The sequence below is a fragment of the Tamandua tetradactyla genome, chromosome 2 (genome assembly GCF_023851605.1).
Source record: "Tamandua tetradactyla isolate mTamTet1 chromosome 2, mTamTet1.pri, whole genome shotgun sequence".
Taxonomy (NCBI): Eukaryota; Metazoa; Chordata; class Mammalia; order Pilosa; family Myrmecophagidae; genus Tamandua; species Tamandua tetradactyla.
In genome coordinates this window covers 233,820-252,360 of record NC_135328.1, presented here as the reverse complement: position 1 = coordinate 252,360, position 18,541 = coordinate 233,820, and the positions used below count along the sequence as shown (strand labels likewise).

General features: G+C 38.8%; 1 protein-coding gene across 1 annotated transcript; it reads left to right on the top strand.

Moving 5' to 3' along the window:
* Nucleotides 1–9,193: 9,193 nt before the first annotated feature.
* LOC143658814 (olfactory receptor 4P4-like) lies at nucleotides 9,194–10,258 on the top strand. The gene has a single exon (XM_077131121.1). The coding sequence runs from the start codon at nucleotides 9,329–9,331 to the stop codon at nucleotides 10,256–10,258; it is 930 nt and encodes a 309-aa protein (XP_076987236.1). The 5' UTR covers nucleotides 9,194–9,328.
* The last annotated feature ends 8,283 nt before the right edge of the window (nucleotides 10,259–18,541 follow it).

Below are 18,541 nucleotides of genomic sequence, written 5' to 3'. Positions count from 1 at the left end.
ACATGTGCTGGTGCTGCTAATGCCTCTTTATGTTGCTCCTGCAACACTGTCAAATAAAACAGGACACATTCCCTACTATACCATGCTGGGGAACCTGGATGCCAATTTGAAGTCCTTTAAATCTTTGAAACTCCCCTGTGGGGTGGTATTCACATGATCCCAAGCAAGCTTCTGGAGCAGACCTACTATAGCAAAACAGATGCTACAGGGTGCCACAAGCTTGTAGAGGGCCACATCCCATCTGGTCTGGTTTCCTCTTGGGCAGAGGGGCCACTCACCACAGTCCTGCTAAATACACCAACTGTCAGGTTCCAGTTCAAGGAGCAGTCACTCTGGTCCAGTAGCAAATTGAAAGAAAGCACAAGGAGCCTCTGGTAGAGTGGTCATCTTTAATCATTCCTTCCACTCTGCTCCAAAGCTTACAGAGCAGTAGTTTCTTATATATTAAATTACACTAAAGTGGCATTTTACCAACAAGTGACTTCACTCATGGGATACATGATTAAACAACTGCATATTACATCAAAGTGACTTCACTCATGGGATACGTGATAGATATGTGCATATTACATCAAACCTCATAGTGACTTCACTCATGTGATACATGATTAGGTACATGTATATTACATCAATGGTTGCATAAGCTATGCTGTAGCATGTTCCCCTCCAACTTTTGGTGGCCATCATAGCAGGCTGCTTATAATGAATAATTTTTCATATCCCACAGGTGATAGTAGATGTAATCAGCCACAGCTCCAACCAACTGACTGATGATTTAATGAACCAGTCTGCTGGTTTATCAGCCAGGCATGAAATGTCCTTGCAGTAATGGTTAAGTCACTGGTTACCTGACCAGACAATTGGACATCATCATCTGGACAAGTTGACACAAGTTGCTAACCATCACAGTCCACACCTGGTTGACTTAGCAACTATACCAATCACATTGAAACATGCTTAAATTTTAAAAAGAACACAATAACAGACATATGCTTCATCTAACAATACTGAACTGTCCTCCATACAAACATAAAGGCACTAAATCTCTCCAGAATAGGATGCAAACACTTAGGCAACATTCACCCTTAAACTTGATATCCTATAACTTAAGTACTATGACATAAACAATACAACAAAGCAAGGAAGAAATATTCATGCCAACACAATACTCAAGGTGCAAGTCCTTCGGTAATATTGATTCTTAAACTTGATATCTTGCAACTTAAATAGTATAACATGAACAAAACAGCATCACAGTCCTCATTTCTGTAACTGGTCAATGGTCATAGTTCATATTTATCTCTACCTTCTTCCACTCCCCATTCCATGTTCTTTTTACCCTCAGCAAGCACTTCAACTAACCATAGTTCTTTGCCTGGTGGGGTGACTCAAACCTTTATTCCTGAATTTTCTTGGCCAATAAGTATTCCTACCTGGATTGGGTTGCTGCACTTTTCCACTGACTTTGAGCACAGGGCATGGTAGTACTAAGAGGTATCCTAAGGGATTGCTTGTGTTCCAGAAAAACTTTTCCTTACCTCTGTTGTGTAGTTGCAGTCTTAGTTCTCCTTGACAGTCAGGATCAATCACCCCAGCCATTAGATTAATTCCCTTTTTTTGAATGTTGATTCAGTGGCATGAGAAGCTGAAAGTGGCCAGGTGCATTCTTAATTTCCAGTTTGATGGAATCATTGTTGTGTTTCCTGGTAGGAGCACTCCTCCTTCTGGGACTAAGACCTGTAAACCAGCAGAGTTTAAGGTTTCAGGGACAGGAAGCAAAAATTTTCCTAGTGGATCACTAGGGGTGATAATGAGTGGTGCCCCTCCCTTTTCCACCCCTTGATACCTCAATCTGTGAATCCTGGCTATGGGAGAAAGAGCACCATAGAGTGGATGCTGATATAGAGCATACCCAGCCTCCTGGAGAACATTGCCCCAGCCGTGCAAGGTATTTCCACCTAGTTGCTTGCATAATTGGGTCTTCAAAAGGCCATTCCACTGTTCTATCAACCTATCTGCCTCCGGGTGATGGGGACCATAACAAGGTCAGAGAATTCCACAAGCATGTGCCCATTCCACACTTCATTTGCTGTGAAGTGTGCGCCTTTATCAGAAGCAATGCTGTGTGGAGGTTGATGTGATATGAAGGTTGATAAGGCATTCTGAAAGTCTCTCAAAATGAGAGTAGTCATCTGTAGAGAATTTTCCTATAGGGGCTTGTCAAAATCTCTAGACAGCAACTCTAATTGCCACTGATACTTCCAGCATGATTGGATCTGTGCATCCTATGGCCCAAGTGGTGCAGCAGTTTGCACAGCAGCCTGAACATGTCACAGAGCCTCCTATTGTTCTGATCACCAGTCAAAACTAGCTGCTTATCAGCTGTCCTCTGGTGTGCAAATGCCTTAACATTTATAACTTAACAAGTATAGAGTAGTTGCTATTTCTTGCTCACTAGGCCCAATCAACATATAATCAATATAATGGATCAGTGTGATGTATTATGGGAGGGAGAAGCAATCAAGTTCCCTGTGGACAAGATTATGACATAGCGCTGGACAGTTATATACCCTGAAGTAGGATGTTGAGGGAATACTGCTGGCCTTACCAGCTGAAGGCAAACTGTTTCTGGTGGTCCTTATTGACAGCTATTGAGAAAAAAGCATTTGCCACATCAATAGCTGCATACCAGGTATCAGGCAAAGTGTTGATTTGCTCTTGCAATGATTCATTTGGAACAATGGTTGCAATTGGAGTCACCACCTGGTTAAGTTTATTTAAACCTACAAGACCCATCTGTCTTCTGCACAGGCCAAATATGAGAGTTGAATTTGGATTGTGGTGGGAATCACCACCCCTACATCCTAAAAGTCCTTAAGAGTGGCACTAATATCTGCAATCTCTCCAGGAATATGGTATTCTTCTGATGTACTCATATTCTTGGTAGGGGCACTTCTAATGGCTTCCACTTGGCATTTCCTACCATAATAACCCTCAATTCATGAGTCATGGACCAATGTGGAGATTCTGCCAATTTCTGAGTATGCTGATTCCAATTATGCCTTCCAGAAGTGGGAAAATAACCACAGAATGGGTTCAGAGACTGAATGGACTCACTGTGAGATGGACCTGAACTAAAACTCCATCAATCACCTGACCTTCATGAGCCCCTACGCTGATGTATTAGAGTGATGTTTTTGGTTCTCCTGGAATTATTGTCACTTCTGAGCCAGTGTCTAATAATCCCAAACATATATGATCATTTCCTTTTCCCCAGCGCACAGTCACCCTGATAAATGGCCATAGGTATCCTTGGGGAAGGCTGGGAGAAAGGTTAACAGTGTAAATTTTTGGCAGTGTAAAAGTGTCCTCCAAGAGAAGCCAACCTTCCCCTCATTCAAGGGCCTCTGGGTCTATAAACTGTCTCAAATCTGGGAATTGATTATATGGCCATGACACTGTTTTTGTAATTCAAATTATAGCTCGGTTCACTTGACCTAGAACTTTCCTGTTGATACAGCTCAAACAATAATTTAGTAGACTACCCATCTATTTTACTTCTAGGTACTCCATGATCTACTAGCCAACATCACATGTCTCTGTGAGCCAGGTTACTTTGACTGCTGCTTTTAGTCTGTTGGCCATTGTGGTGGCCATGCCCACCTTGTCTACAGTGATTTACTGTCACGACATGGCTTCTTCCCACTCAGGACCCAATCACCCCTATCCCATTACATGGAAGTTGGATGACAGACTCCTTTGGGTGGACTGGAGGCCAGGAAGCTGTTTCTTCAAGGCAGACTGAAGGTTTGGAAGCTCTTTCCTTAGAGCAGGCTGGAGATTGTGTGGCTCAGGACATACCATTTCAGGTCTCGTTTGCAAAGACTCAGCAGATTCCATGGTTTCCATGCCCCCATTACCATTATTATCAAATCATATATCCTCATCCCAAGTTTCAGGATCCTATTCTTTTCCAATCAAAGCCCTTACTTTAACAGCAGACACCCTGCAAGGTTGAGATTTTATTTTACATTGTAAATCTGCTACTTGCACAATGAAGCTGTTTGTCTGGTTTTCAGAGATCTCAATTCTGTGAGCACAGGAAATATGATTTTCTTTCAGGGCACACATGGAAACTACATTTTTCATATGGCACTTAAGTTGCAACTTTGAATTCTTCAGCTCATCCCTTTTCTCTCATAACTGTATCCAGCCTATCTATACAACAACCAGCCAACATAACTATACTTCTTAACTCCAAAAAACTCCATTAGAGTGTCAACAGCACTCTCACCCAGAGCCTTCCTCAGTATAGCATACAATTTGCAGGATCAAATGGTGATATTTTGAGCATCACTATTGCCAACTTACCCAATGGGCTGTCCGTGCCATCTTGACTACTGGAATAGAGTCATTAATACCACTGAGTGTAATCAGAGTAGAAAACAAATTGTAAAAACCCATTTTTAAGATTCTAATTTTCAAGAATCACCCATAGTACCAACTGTATGAGTCAGTGTTCTCTAGAGAAACATAACCAACAGGAGATATCTGTAAATATGAGATTTGTAAAAGTGTCTCATACAACAGTGGAAGTGCAAAAGTCCAAAATCTGTAAGGCATGCTGTGAAGCCAACAACTCTGATGATGGGCCTTCAACAAACTCTACGGGAGAGGTTCACTGGCTGAAGAGGTAAAGTTCTCTCTTATCCCTTAAAAGCCTTCAACTGACTGCATCAATTCCAGCTGACTGGATTATTTCCTTTGAGGGAGACAAGCCCTTAGTTGATTGTAGATATGACAGCCAAGATGCAATCAACTGACTGATGATTTAATAAACCAGGCTTCTGGTTTATCAACCAGCCACAAAACATCCTTGCAGCAACAGTTAGGCCAGTGTTTGCCTGACCAGACAATATGGCTCTGTCACCTGTCCAATTTGACAACAGAATCTGAGCACCACAGTCACATAAAGGTAAGACTCTAGGACCCATTCTTTTCTTTCTCCCCTTTATCCAGAGACCTCTTAGGGACCTAGGTTACCTTTAGTCTCAGGCCCCTCTGGAGCCCTCATTCACCTTTCTCACCCTCTTAGCACTTCTAACTGCACACTGGCTGACTATCTGTGTTTGCATCTGTGCCAGTTTAAAAATATTATGTGCACCAGAAAAGCTATGCTTTTATCCTGATCCAATCTTGTGAGGGCAGCCATTTCTTTTAATCCTGGTTCAATATTGTGGGGTGGAAGCTTTTGGTTAGATTATCTCCTTGGAGATATGACCCACTCAATTGTGGATATGACCTATTCATTAGAGGGAGATGTGACTTCACCCATTCAAGGTGGGTCTTGATTAGCTTACTGAAATCCTTTAAAAGGGGAAATATTCTGAGAAATTTCAGAGCAGATGCAGACACAGACACAGACATTTGAAGAGAGATCCAGATGCTTAGGAAGGAAAGCACTGGCAACTGAACTTAGAACAGGAATGGCAGACACCAGCCATATGCCATCCAAGGTTAGCCTTCCTTGAGTCAAGGTATCTTTCTCTGGATGTCTTAGTTAAGACATATTTGTGATCTGAGAACTGTAAACTTGTAACTTCTTAAATTCCCTTTAAAAAAGCCATTCCATTTCTGCTATATTGCTTTCTGGCAGTGTTAACAAACTAATTCAGCATCTCATCATGCAAGCAACCTCCACAGGATGTCCCAAATAACTACATTTAATTACCTTCTTTAATTCATGCATATTAAGAGATTATTTGCAATGCATGTGAGCAGCTGAAAGAAAAACACAAGGAATGTGCAATACTTCAGAACTAGTAAGAGTGGGAATAGCTATCAGTTAGAGCATAGTTGGTGCCCAGTTGGGTTGAAGATAGATGGAAATGGATGCTGAAAAAGGATAAAATAATATACAATAAAATGAAATGCAAGAAGGACTTTGCCTGTGTCCAGGAGAATTTTTTTCTCTGAACTAAGCCTAAGAGTAAGCCAACCTGTTCCCTTTAGGTTCAACTGACACTCACTCTTATTATCCAAAAAAAAGAAAAAGACAAAGAGAGAAAAAAAAGGAAACCAAAATTTTTTTTAAATGATTATGCTTTGAGATTTTTTCCTAATTCTAACCATTATCCTAATATTAGCTGATTGCTAGTAATTGAAAACGACTCTTTTTTTTGGCATGGGCAGGCTCTGGGAATCGAATCAGGTGTCTGGCATGATAGGTTAGAATTCTACCACTGAGCCACTGTTGCATCACCCTCAAAATGAATCTTAGTAACACAAAACATAATATAAACAAAAGAAGTACAAGCTTTAAAAAGTTAATATTCTCACCATAATAGAATGGTCTTTATTTCTGCAGGTATTTGGTTGCTACTTGTGCTCAGGGGAGTTTATCTCTCTGGGTCAACTCCTGGGCCTTTTAATTCAAAGTGTTTCCAGTCAACTTTCCTACAAGATTCTTTTGGATGGAAGATTCATGGTAATCAGAAGCACTCCACATCTATTTGTTGCTTTCATAGTGCAACAGTCACAGAAAATTAGAAAGACACCTGGGTATTCTAAAGAAATGTTGCAGAGGTGAGTTTTATGGTTAGTAGATGTATGTACATGTCTGTGTGTGTATATAATGATGTGTGTCTGTGTGTGTGTGTTTGTATAAAACTTGGTTCCAAATCATCCAATTTATCTGAATGTTTATAATTTCTATATAAACATTTGATTTTTGTAAATTCAAAGTTTAAGGTAAATTTTTGTAAATATTTCGGCTGATTGAAGGGAAGATGTACTGGGTGAGCATATGAATTTTCTATCACAGTGCCTAGAATGTCTTACATTCAATTTATTGTATCTAAATATGTTATACTAAAGCCATCAAATGATTAAGCCTGTTATTGTCCCTTTCATAATTTTTCTTTACTGCAAATGTGATAGTTAATGAACTGACTGAAAGTAGGGTTACTCTACTTCTGTAGACTGAAATTCCAGATATATTTGGCATGGATAAAATTTTATATAACCTATATCTTCTGAATTTAATCATAATTTACTCTTCTCAACAGTCTTATTTTAGTGCTTTTCATCTTTCAAATTAGTGATGTCATGCTCTTTGAAGCAATTTTTAAGATTTTCTGTATGGTTTAACTTGTAAAATTAAAAGAACACTTAGAAGAGCACCTTAACTGAAGTGTAAGTTAAAAGGTGGATTAATGTTTCCCTCAAAAAACTCTACATATATTCACATAACACAGGTGTGCTTGGGTGTATGCGTGTGTGTGATAGAGAGAGAAAATTGATATTGAATAGCAGAGGGAGTTTTAAGAGGATTAGACAATTTGCAGGGTGGGGGTATCTCTAAAGAACACCCAGTAAATGACTCAATGGGTAATGCTTTGAAGGATCTTTTTCTGCATTTGTCTGTTTTTCCAACAGCAATTCAGTCATTTTAAGGGCAAGAGGAGTTCACCCATGTGTTAAGAGGTGCCAAGGCTTGCACCACTATTAGGAAAATATTCTAAAGAAAATATTTGGGGTGATGCAATGGTGGCTCAGTAGCAGAATTCTCACCTGCCATGCTGGAGACCCAGGTTCAATTCCTGGTGCTTTCCCATGTGGGAAAAAAAGTAAAAATATTTGGTTTCTATGGTTTAATTCTGTAGTTTTTCTATAGTTTTGTTCTATAGTTTTAATGTACAAGTATTGCTAGATCTCTTTATGAGCTTTAATGTAAGATTCTTTCACATGCACTGAAAATAGGTTTAGATAATGTTAATTTATGAAGAGGACTTTGTTGAGCTCTATTTTGAACCCAGAATAAGCTAAACTAGCCCATGTGTTTTTACATATAGTTAATGATTGTCTACCATGAATTCTTCTACCCTTACCTTCTGTAGAACTCAAAATAACAGGCATATCAATGAATTGATGAAAATGCAGATGAAAGAAAATACTTTCATACACAAGCTTTTGTTCCTAATCAGAATATTTCCAGGGAGCCCATTCTGTGGACTGACTTAGGTTAGAATCAGAAATCTTTTTAAATTATGTTCTTTACATGCACTTCACTCCTCTGCTTTTCACAGAAGGTAAATAAACCCAGTATCATAAGTTCAAATTCCAAGGTGAGAAAAAATCTCAAAATGCATGTGTAGTAACAGGATGGTAGAAATTATTAGGGAACCAAGAAAAGGTCCTCACCCTCATGGCCATCAGTCCAAGGACCATCTATGACAGCATATTGTTCCCTCACTGGAACAAAAACACAACCATCCTTTGGATGTGACATTTTTAATCGCACCATAACTTTGATGAGGAGACACAGATGACTTCCCTTCTCCAAAACACACCGTATCTCAGTGTCTATACTCATGGAAATGGACTTGTAGACCTGAAAGCAGGTCATTTTTCATCTCATTAGTTCCTTCAAGATGACCATATAAAACAATTACCTTCCTAAAATGGCTCTAACAGCAGCCTCCCAAAGGTGCCTGTGGAATAATCAGGAGAAACTAAAAGTTTTCTTATAATAATGTACTGTGTTCATATATTCAGAAAGCCAACAATTGCTGCTTTGTTATTCCTATTTCAGCCTGTCCATGTCTTGAACTTGAACCAAAATGCCAAGTAGAAATTTCACAGAAATATTGTCAACTAATTCATGTTATTTCTCTTATATGACTAAAAGATTTGATTTTTTAAAAATTTTAAATATAAATAATGACTTTCACTGCATGTGTTGATTTTTAACATGAGAATAGGGCTGTGTAAAAAATAATTTTATGTAGCATAACAAAGGGAGGAAATTGATTTAAATATCCACAGGGACTTAGTGGAAAGATAAAAACCACTTTTATTTTTACAGACATGGAAAACATCTGGAATCCTTTTGCCCTGTGTATAATGTAAAATAGCTGTGAAGAGCATGGAAACTGGCATCAGACAAAGGTTCATTACAGAGGTCTGATACTATCTAATGATTTGGTGTAATTAATTGAATCTTTCTTGCTTCAATTTCTGCATATGTAAAATGAGTATAAGAATAGTAACTACTTATTCATTGGATTGTTATGGAATTATATGCATTTGTAAAAGTGCCAGGAATAAAATATGTTCTCATTAAATATTATTTGATATGTAAATAATAACCAAATCTACAAAGCATTTAAAAGACTAATCCTGTAATGAGACCATTATGACACAGGTCATAATGGCCTCAATTTATCAATCTACAATGTTAAAAGTGCTATTAACCTTTAACATCAATCTGTCTATCATTTCAGATAAAATAGCTTTCTTTTTTGTACTCTGAACTCACCTCTTCCTCATGGAAAATCAGAACAATGTCACTGAGTTTGTCTTCTTGGGGCTGTGGGAGAACAAGCAGATGGAATTGCTGTTTGGTTTCTTGTTCCTTCTCTGTTACATGGCAGTCTTAATGGGGAACTTTGTCATCTTACTCACCATCACCTGCAGCCATCTAATAGAGCAACCCATGTACTACTTTCTCTGCCACCTCTCTGTCTTGGACCTGTCCTTCACCTCCACTGTGGTTCCCCGGCTCATCAGAGACTTAGCTACAGAGAGGAAAATCATTTCCTATAATGACTGCATGACCCAGCTCTTCAGCTTCCACTTTGTGGGAAGTGCAGAAATATTAATCTTGGTGTCCATGGCTTTTGACCGCTATGTTGCCATTGTCAAGCCCCTGCACTACATGGTCATCATGAACCGGGAGAGGTGTAACAAGCTGATCGCCGTGGCCTGGGGGATGGGTTTGGGGCACTCTCTGGCTCTAGTGCTCATGATCCTCAATGTACCTTTCTGTGGCCCAAATGAGATCAACCACTACATGTGTGATGTGAAGCCGCTTTTGAAACTGGTCTGCAAAGACATCCATATCGTTAATATCTTAGCTGTTGTCAACTCAGGGGTGGTGTTGGTTGTGGTTTTTCTTGTTCTTTTGGCTTCTTATGTGAACATACTGTACAATCTCAGGACACACTCCTCTGCAGGGCGACGCAAAGCTCTCTCAACCTGCAGCTCTCACATAATGGTTGTCATTTTGTTTTTTGTGCCCTGTATCTACACTTATGCTCTACCTGCTGGTGGTGAGAACAAGGACAAGGAAATCTCCATGTTTTACACTGTGATTTCCCCCATGTTAAATCCTCTCATTTATTCCCTGAGAAATGTGGAGATGAAAGTTGCCATGCAGAAGGTATGGTCTCATATATCACATTCAGAATTAAAGTAAATAAGTTGATATTCAGTGAACTTCCAGTGCTGTATTCTCAGGGGAGCTATCATGACAGACATTGTAGAAAGTATTTAAACTTTCTTTGTTACCTATAATAAGTGGCCTCTGAATTTACATGAGCCAAATAATCAAATTACTTTTATTCATATAGCAAGTTCACTTGAAAGTGCCCAACTTGTTATTGGGGTCACCATTTGGATTTGAAGAAAGCCAGAAATAATTTCCAAAGTACAACATTAATCACATCTCTCTCTTATCCTAAAATTCCTATAGAAACTATTTTCCTTGGATTAAAATCGAGCCTTCTCACATGTTAATCAGAAATCTTCTCAAATTGGTCCAAATCTACCCTGCTAATCTTGGAACCCACTACATTGGAAGAAAGTTTGGTTCCAATGACAATAGGCTTTCCATTCAAGGAAACATAGTTCAAATACTGACTGTCAATATTTACTCTTTAGTCTTGGCAACTTGCTTAATTTTAGTGAGCCTCAATTATTAAATTACCTCTGAAAATGATGTAATATTATGTTGTAAAGATGTAAGAATGTGTGGGCTAAGACATGTGATATTTTAGCATGGTATATTGCATAATAGAAGTTGTTGTCAAGTCTTTTCCTATTACCCCTTCTTCATTCATTTGTTTTCTTTTGTTAGGATGATTTAATGACTACACTGGACATCCTATATTTCTCAATTCTATTTCACAATCTCTCACATTTTGGGGTTTATTTATGTTCTTTCCTCTGCTAAAGGTGTCTCTTCCTCTAAAGCTATAGTCCACACCTTACCCATGATTCACATTTCTTCATGGATTTTATTATTCAACATTGTTTTGCAGAAACATCAATGCTGAAAAATGATTTCTTTTTTATCACCTGTTTTATATAGCTAATTTTATGTAATTTCATCCCATTTCAAAGTATACAATACTGTTTCTTTTTTATGAAATATATTTTCTGAATTTAACTTATGTATTATGTACTAGATCTGTCCTGTTTGTTTCCCTCTTTTTCTTGGCAATATACCAGGCAGAAAATAAGATATAAATAAATGCTGACAATTGAACCCAAAGATACAGACTGTTTTTTATTTTGCACAATTCTCACATACACAGAATAGCCTTTATATCATTTAACCCATACATTCAAATAAAATGTGATGTCTGAAATGTAAAAAATTATAATGTAGCCATAAATACTTGTCAAGTATAAGATGGAATCTTATACCATCAGCACCTAAAATATCTTCTCATTTATTCTCTGTGTCATAAGGAACTGCTATTCCACCTACTTCTTATTCTCATATGTTATTAATCACATACAATTTCATCCTTGTGTCTAGGCTCCCATTTATACAGATATTTCTCTGTGCCCAAGCAATTGACTCTTCTCCTTAACAGAATTATTACATTACTTTCACACAGCAGTTTTCTGATTGAGTTATTCCTGCCCTGAAGCTAGCAGGAGGTCCAGGAAAAGCAGAGTGGTAACGAGGTTCAATGCCAGGAATTCCTCTTTTGGTGCACAGATAAAGCAAAAATTTTTCCCCCTATTAGCCATGGAAACCTCTAGAGTATTAGGGGAAAAACTTGCTGTCTATTCCGAATGAAATTAGCTATAACTAATAATTCAGTCTTTCTTCCTGGGAGCATTTGGACGTCTTCAGTAAAGAAAGTGGTCCTGTGGGTGTTGGCTGGCATCTGTGTGTAGGGCTCGAGGCGGGTGAGGTGACCCTCATCCCATCAGAGAAAATGCTACTCTACAAACCCTGAAGACTTTAGCATCATTTTAAAGGGGTTGGACAATTTTATTGGCAGAACTTATGATGAAAGTGTATATTAATCCTATACCCCAAATCAATTTTTCTAATATTGATTATCTCTTCAGGAGTTGTTCTTTTTAACCATCATTTCTAGCCCTGAGCACAATTACTGATGTTCTGCATAGAAAGATGCCAAATGAATGTATAGAATTATTTGATCAATATTTTTGCTCAGCATGTATGTGAACATGAACAAATTCAGAACAATTTTGGATCAAAAATTTATAATTTAAAACATTACCCATTTTAGATATGATTCTTAGATTTAAAATGTTTAAGTCCGCTGTACTAAATTTTATTTAAGGAATGAGTTGATTCAGCTAATTAAACACTCATTTTGCACAGGCCCTGAAGTGTTCAGAAATCATCAGACCTGAAGATGTTTAGAAGTCTTGGGTGGTGCTAAGGAAAGATTGGAGGCCCGGTTAGGTTGAGTGTCCTACATGACTTCCTCCTGGTCACTCTCTTCCTTGGCATTACTCTTTTCTTCATGCCTGCATCTGTCTCTAAGCCTCAACTGAGTGTGCTATTAGTGTATTAGTATTCTCTTAAAGACCTTGCAGAATCCATGATTATTGTCACAATATATCAGAGATATTTCATAGATAAAATGTTTTGAAATATTTTAATTGCAATAATTATCTTTCCTCTCTTCATAAGCCATCAACTTTTTCCAGAACAATTTGATTTTACTAGATGTCTCTTGCAGTATTTTTTTATCTGAAAATGCACAAAAGTGTATTATTTTACTTGTGTTCAAATCTTTGTTGTAAAATGAGTTGTCTGAATTGGGCCCACTACCAGGAAAACTGGCCTGGCAGCTACTTTTTTTCTGTGTCATCGTTATTCAAGGAACTTGGGATATATCAGATAACCACACAAGGTCTTTTTGCTAAGCTCACAATTTATTTCAGCTCATATAATATGACTGATTAGCGTACACTTTCATGTACAAGGGTTGTGATATGCAAGGTGCATTAGGATGACCCAGATTTTTAGAACCAGGGTCAGGAAGAACTCTTTACCAACGTTTTGCTGTTTGATCACTGAAGTCACGTAAAGTTTCATTTTAATTCCTGCATAGATAATTGAAAATGTTCCATATTTGGTTGAAATGATTGATTCCATTCCTAGGATTTCAGGGAATTTATGTAGCATTCCCAGAGGAGGTGAGCACCATGGCTAAGTGGAGGCTGTACCCAGGCTCTGCTGCTTTGAAATGCTGCTTCTGTGCTCTATGCTGCTTTGTCTTTGGGAGCAGCAGCAGCAGTTCTGTCTGTCATAGTAACTAGTTATTGAAGCACAGTGTTTGCCTCTCTCATCAGCTGGGGCCACCTATGGAGGATGTGAACGAGAGAGAGATTGGCGATTTTCTGTCTCAAGTTAACTGTTGTCCTGAAAGGAACTTTGTTGCTGAGAAGCAAAAGTGTGCCCTGAATTCAATATTTTATCAGAAGGACAGGAGTTTGGAAAGCCCAGTGGCCTGCCTCCAGTCTCTGAATAACTGCAAAGTCTTCCAGTGGTTCTATACCTTCTGATGTATATGCCAATTTCCTTTAGCATTGTATTCCCCAAACATTTCAACTCTTTTCTGCATTGCTTTTCTCACACTTGTTTATTTTCACCTTATATTGAAAGTTATGTGGCAAATATATGCTATAACATGAGCAAAATGATTCCACAGCACCACATTACACATAAAACATAAGAAAGCCTATGTTACCTAAAACTATTTCTTTTATTCCCAATGCTGGAATGTTTTTTATAGTTCAAGGCTCTTTTGAAGCCCCTTTTATCATATAAAAATATTAAATGCTCCTCCTTAAGGCTCCATGTAAATATGCTTCCCTCAGGCTCTTACTGTCACTCATCCAGCTTACTAGCTAAGATTGAATGCATCTCTGGTTCCATGTAGAGACTTACACATGAAAACTTTTAGAGCCATTGAAAATAGGCTTGTAGCCTGCTAGACTCTCCAGAATTCCTCACAAATCCAATTTGTAACTTTCTTCTCCCATGTGCCTCATCCAAGTGGATGCAAATTGGAAAGGACACTGAACTTATGGTGTTGGTGCCTGATGCTTAAATGGATATGCAATCTCACTTGCAGTCCAAAGTAATTAATTTCTCACTCTTTGAACTTAATATGCCCATCTCTGTGTCAATGCAGTCCCCAAAACAAGTAAAAAGTTACAAATTGCCATAAAATTCAGACTGATTTTGACATTTATATAGAAATGCAGTAGGTCTTAATTAGATTCCAGACTTTTAAATAAAAACAAATTTGGAGAATTTGTAGCACATTATATCAAGGTATATTATAAAGCTATAGTGATAAAAAAAAGTGTGTTATTTAATAAAGATGGGCAAATAGTCAATGAAGTAGGTTGGAGAGCATAGTGGTGGAACTGCAAACATTTGCTCAACTAATCTCCTCAAAGTTCTAGAGGTAATTCAATAGAGAAAGAATACTGTTTTCAACAAATGGTGATGGAACAATTGGACATGCATAAGGGAAGAAAATGAGCCTTGACTTGTAACTTATATCTTGTAAAAAATTAAGTAAAAATGAATCTTGGGTGGGTCATGGTGGCTCAACAGGCAGAATTCTTATCTTCCATACTAGATATTTGTGTTTGATTTCCAGTGCCTGTCCATGCAAAAGACAGAAAAAAAAAGAATCTTAGGCTTCTGGGAAGATGGTGGAATAGGATAGGTTGAGTTCACCCCAGCCCCAAAGAACAGCTAAAAAAGGGACAGAAAAGTGTCTGGGGGAGTGATTCCAGAGGGTAAGTGACCTGGGAGGGTCTTCTACACCACATAGGGAGGCCCTGGTTGAAAAAGCAGAAGAATTGAGATGCAGAGAACCAGAGACTGGCCAGCTAGTGCAAACAACCTAGAGCATCCATTTCCAGAAGGAGGCCTGGAACCCTCAGGAGTGCACAGACAGGGAGATGGCAACAATAAGTAAGCCCATCTGGGTTCCTTGAACATGTTACTCTCACACATGCAGCCCCTGCCCTGATACCCATGACTCCACCCACACCCTATACACCTGAACCCCATCATCTGACCCCCACTGAACCTCAAGCAGCCCCATCCTAATCCCCTCCCTATGAAGCCCACCCCACCTTGTGCATGCACTCAAGCCTGTCCCAGCCCAATTCACCTCTCCCCCACTAGCCCCACCCCTCCTGAGACCAGAACCTGAGACCAGAACCATGCTTCCCTGGAACCCTCCCCATGCACAAGTATATACCTGCACCCCAACCTCTCTAAACCCCAACTTCTGTGCACTGTACCTTGCAGCCTGACACCATGACCCACATGCTTCATGCATCCACCCACATTCTTCCCACATACTAGCACCAGCACAACTGTTCAACCCCCATCCACCTTCTGCCACACCCTATCTCTGTGTCCCCCATGCTGCAACCTGCTCCTGTGCTCCAAAGCCTGCTTGAGATGTACCTCACCCATGGTCCCCAAAGCACACATCCACAGCCCTATGACCCTCATGTCATGCTCACAGATGCTGCTGTAGAGTCCCCAACCCATGCATATACCTGCACCACAACCTGTCACACTGTTGTGTCCCTCCCCACATCCTGTATTCTTCTCCAAACCCAGACTCCTGAAGGAAATCAACACCAAAGTAACCCTATCAAGATATTTACATGCTTTGAAAACAACAGAAGATGACTAACAATATTAAGATGCAGACAGATGCGGCCCAGCCTAATGACCAAATTAAAACACCAGAGGAGATACAGACTCTGGGACAGCTAGTCAAAGATGTCATATAGTTTTTTAAATAAAATCAGTAGGATGGCTAATGAAATAAAGGAGATCAATGAGACACTAGAAGAACATAGAGAGGAATTTGAAAGAATAAATACAAAAATATCAGACATTTCAGAAATTTTAAAGATACTGTAGACCAAATAAAAAACATACTAGAGACACACCACAACAGATTTGAAGAGGCTGAAGAAAGAATAAGTGAACTAGAAGATAGGATAACTAATTTTGAACACCCAAAAGAGCCAATGAAAAAAGATGAATTGGATCTCAGGGAAATGATGGACAACATAAAGCATGCAAATATAAGAGTCATTAGTGTCCCAGAGGGTAAAAGAGAAGAATAAAGGACTAGGAAGATTAGTGGAGGATATAATGGGGGGAAACTTCCCAACCTTTATCATCCCCCAACCTTTATCAAATACATAAATATGCCAAGCAAAAGAGCCAAACAAACTCCAAAGAAAATAAATCCAAATAAGCCTACCCCAAGACACATACTAATCGATATGTCAAATATTGAAGAGAAGCAGAAAATTCTGAAAGTGATAAGACAAAAACAATCTACTATATACAAGGAAATAACATAAATCTGAGTTTGGACTACTCAACTGGCACTATGGAGGCAAAAAGCAATGGTAATATATATTTAAGATTCTGAAGAGAAAGAATCCCAGCCAAGAACTCTGTACCCATTCAAATCATCCTTCAAAACTGGGGGGAGGGCACTGCAACAGTGGCTCAGTGGCAGAAATCTAGCTTGCCATGCCAAAGACCCAGTGCCTGCCCATGCTAAAACAAACAAACAAACAACAACAAAAAAAAAAAACAGAGGAAGAGATTAAGGTTTTCATAAACAAACAAAGGCTGAGAGAATATATCAACAAGAGACCAGCTCTTGTTGGTCTCTTGAAATACTAAAGGAAGTTCTGCCAGTTGAAAAAAATAGAAAGACAAGAGAGTTAAGTCTGGAGGTGGGCACAGACTTAAAGATCACCAGTAAGTGCAACCTAAAGTATAAAAAAAGAAAGAAGGAAAGGAATACATAAATCTGACAAATAACATCCAAAAGATAAGATGGTGGTGAATTCAAGAAATGCCTTTACACTAATAACTTTGAATGCTAATGAACCAAAGTTACCAATTAAAATATACAGATTGGCAGAATGGATTGAGAAATATAATTCAGCTATATGCTACTTTAAAAAGACTCATATTACCCAAGGATATAAATAGATTAAAAGTGAAAGAATGGAAAAAGATGTTCCACACAAGCTGTAACCAAAGGAAAGCAGGAGTAGCTATACTAACATCAGGCAACAGACTTTAAATGCAAAGACATCATAAGAGACAAAGAAAGACATTATATATTAGTAGAAAGGACAATCAACCAAGAATAAATAACAATCATAAATGTGTATGTTCCCAGTGACGAAGCTTCAAATTAATGACAGAGACATTAGCAAAACCGAACTGAGCATTAGACATTTCAACAATAATAGTAGACTTCAATACACCACTCTCCCCTACAGATAGGACAAACAATTAGAGGATTTAAAAGGAAATAGCAACTTACACAATTTGATAAATGAATTAATCCTAACAGACATATATAGGTTGTTACACTCCAAAATACCAGGATATACATTCTTCTCTAGTGCTTATGGAACATTCTCCAGGATATATCATATACTGGGGCACAGAACAGATTTTTATAAATTTAAAAACATTGACATTATTCAAAGCAGTTTCTCTGATTGCAATGGAATAAAGCTGGAAATCAATAATCACCAAAAAACAAGAACTTTTGCAAATATATGGAGATTAAACAGCACACTCATAAAAAATGAGAGTGTCAAAGAAGAAATTGCGAGAGAAATCAGTAGCTATCTGGAGACAAATGAAAATGAGTATACAACATGTAAGTGTTGGGTAGCTGATGGCTGGGTAGCTGATGGCTGGGGGTAAGTGGCTGTACTGAGTCAGTCACACAGACACAGAGCACACAGCACACAACTCAGGAGACAACCCTCAGGGGAGAATGGAAGGCGTCTACTTTATTCAGGAAGTGCACAGGCTTATATAGGCTGGGAGCATGCAGGGACACATGTTGGGCTGGGATTGGTGGCCGTTGTTGCTAGGGCAGAAGGAAGATTTCTGGGATTGGTCACCATTGTTGCTAGGGCAGAGGGCAGATTTCTGGGATTGGTCACCGTTGTTCCTAGGGTGGAGGGCAGATTTCTGGGATTGGTCACCATTGTTGCTAGGGTGGAGGGCAGATTTAAGGTCAGCCATTTTGTGTTGCCTTGCATCAGCCACGGCAGCCATGTTGGTGATATTTTATGGCTTCTCCAACATATAAAAACTTATGTGATGTGGCAAAGGCTATGTTGAGAGGGAAATTTATTGCCCAAGGCCTATATTAAAAAAGAAGAAAAGGGCAGGCCATGTTGGTTTAGCAGACAGAGTTCTCACCTGCCATGACAGAGACATAGGTTCAATTCCCAGTGCCTGTCCATGCCAAAAAAAAAAAAAAGAAAAGAAAGAAAGAGATAAAATCAAGGACTTAACTGCTCACCTGGAGGAACTTGAGAAAGAACAGCAAACTAACCGCAAAGTAAAAAGAAGAGAAATAATAATAATAAAGGTTAAAGC

Bases quoted from the DNA above. Each gene is read 5' to 3' on its own strand.
- LOC143658814 (XM_077131121.1), top strand. From the start codon at position 9,329: ATGGAAAATCAGAACAATGTCACTGAGTTTGTCTTCTTGGGGCTGTGG.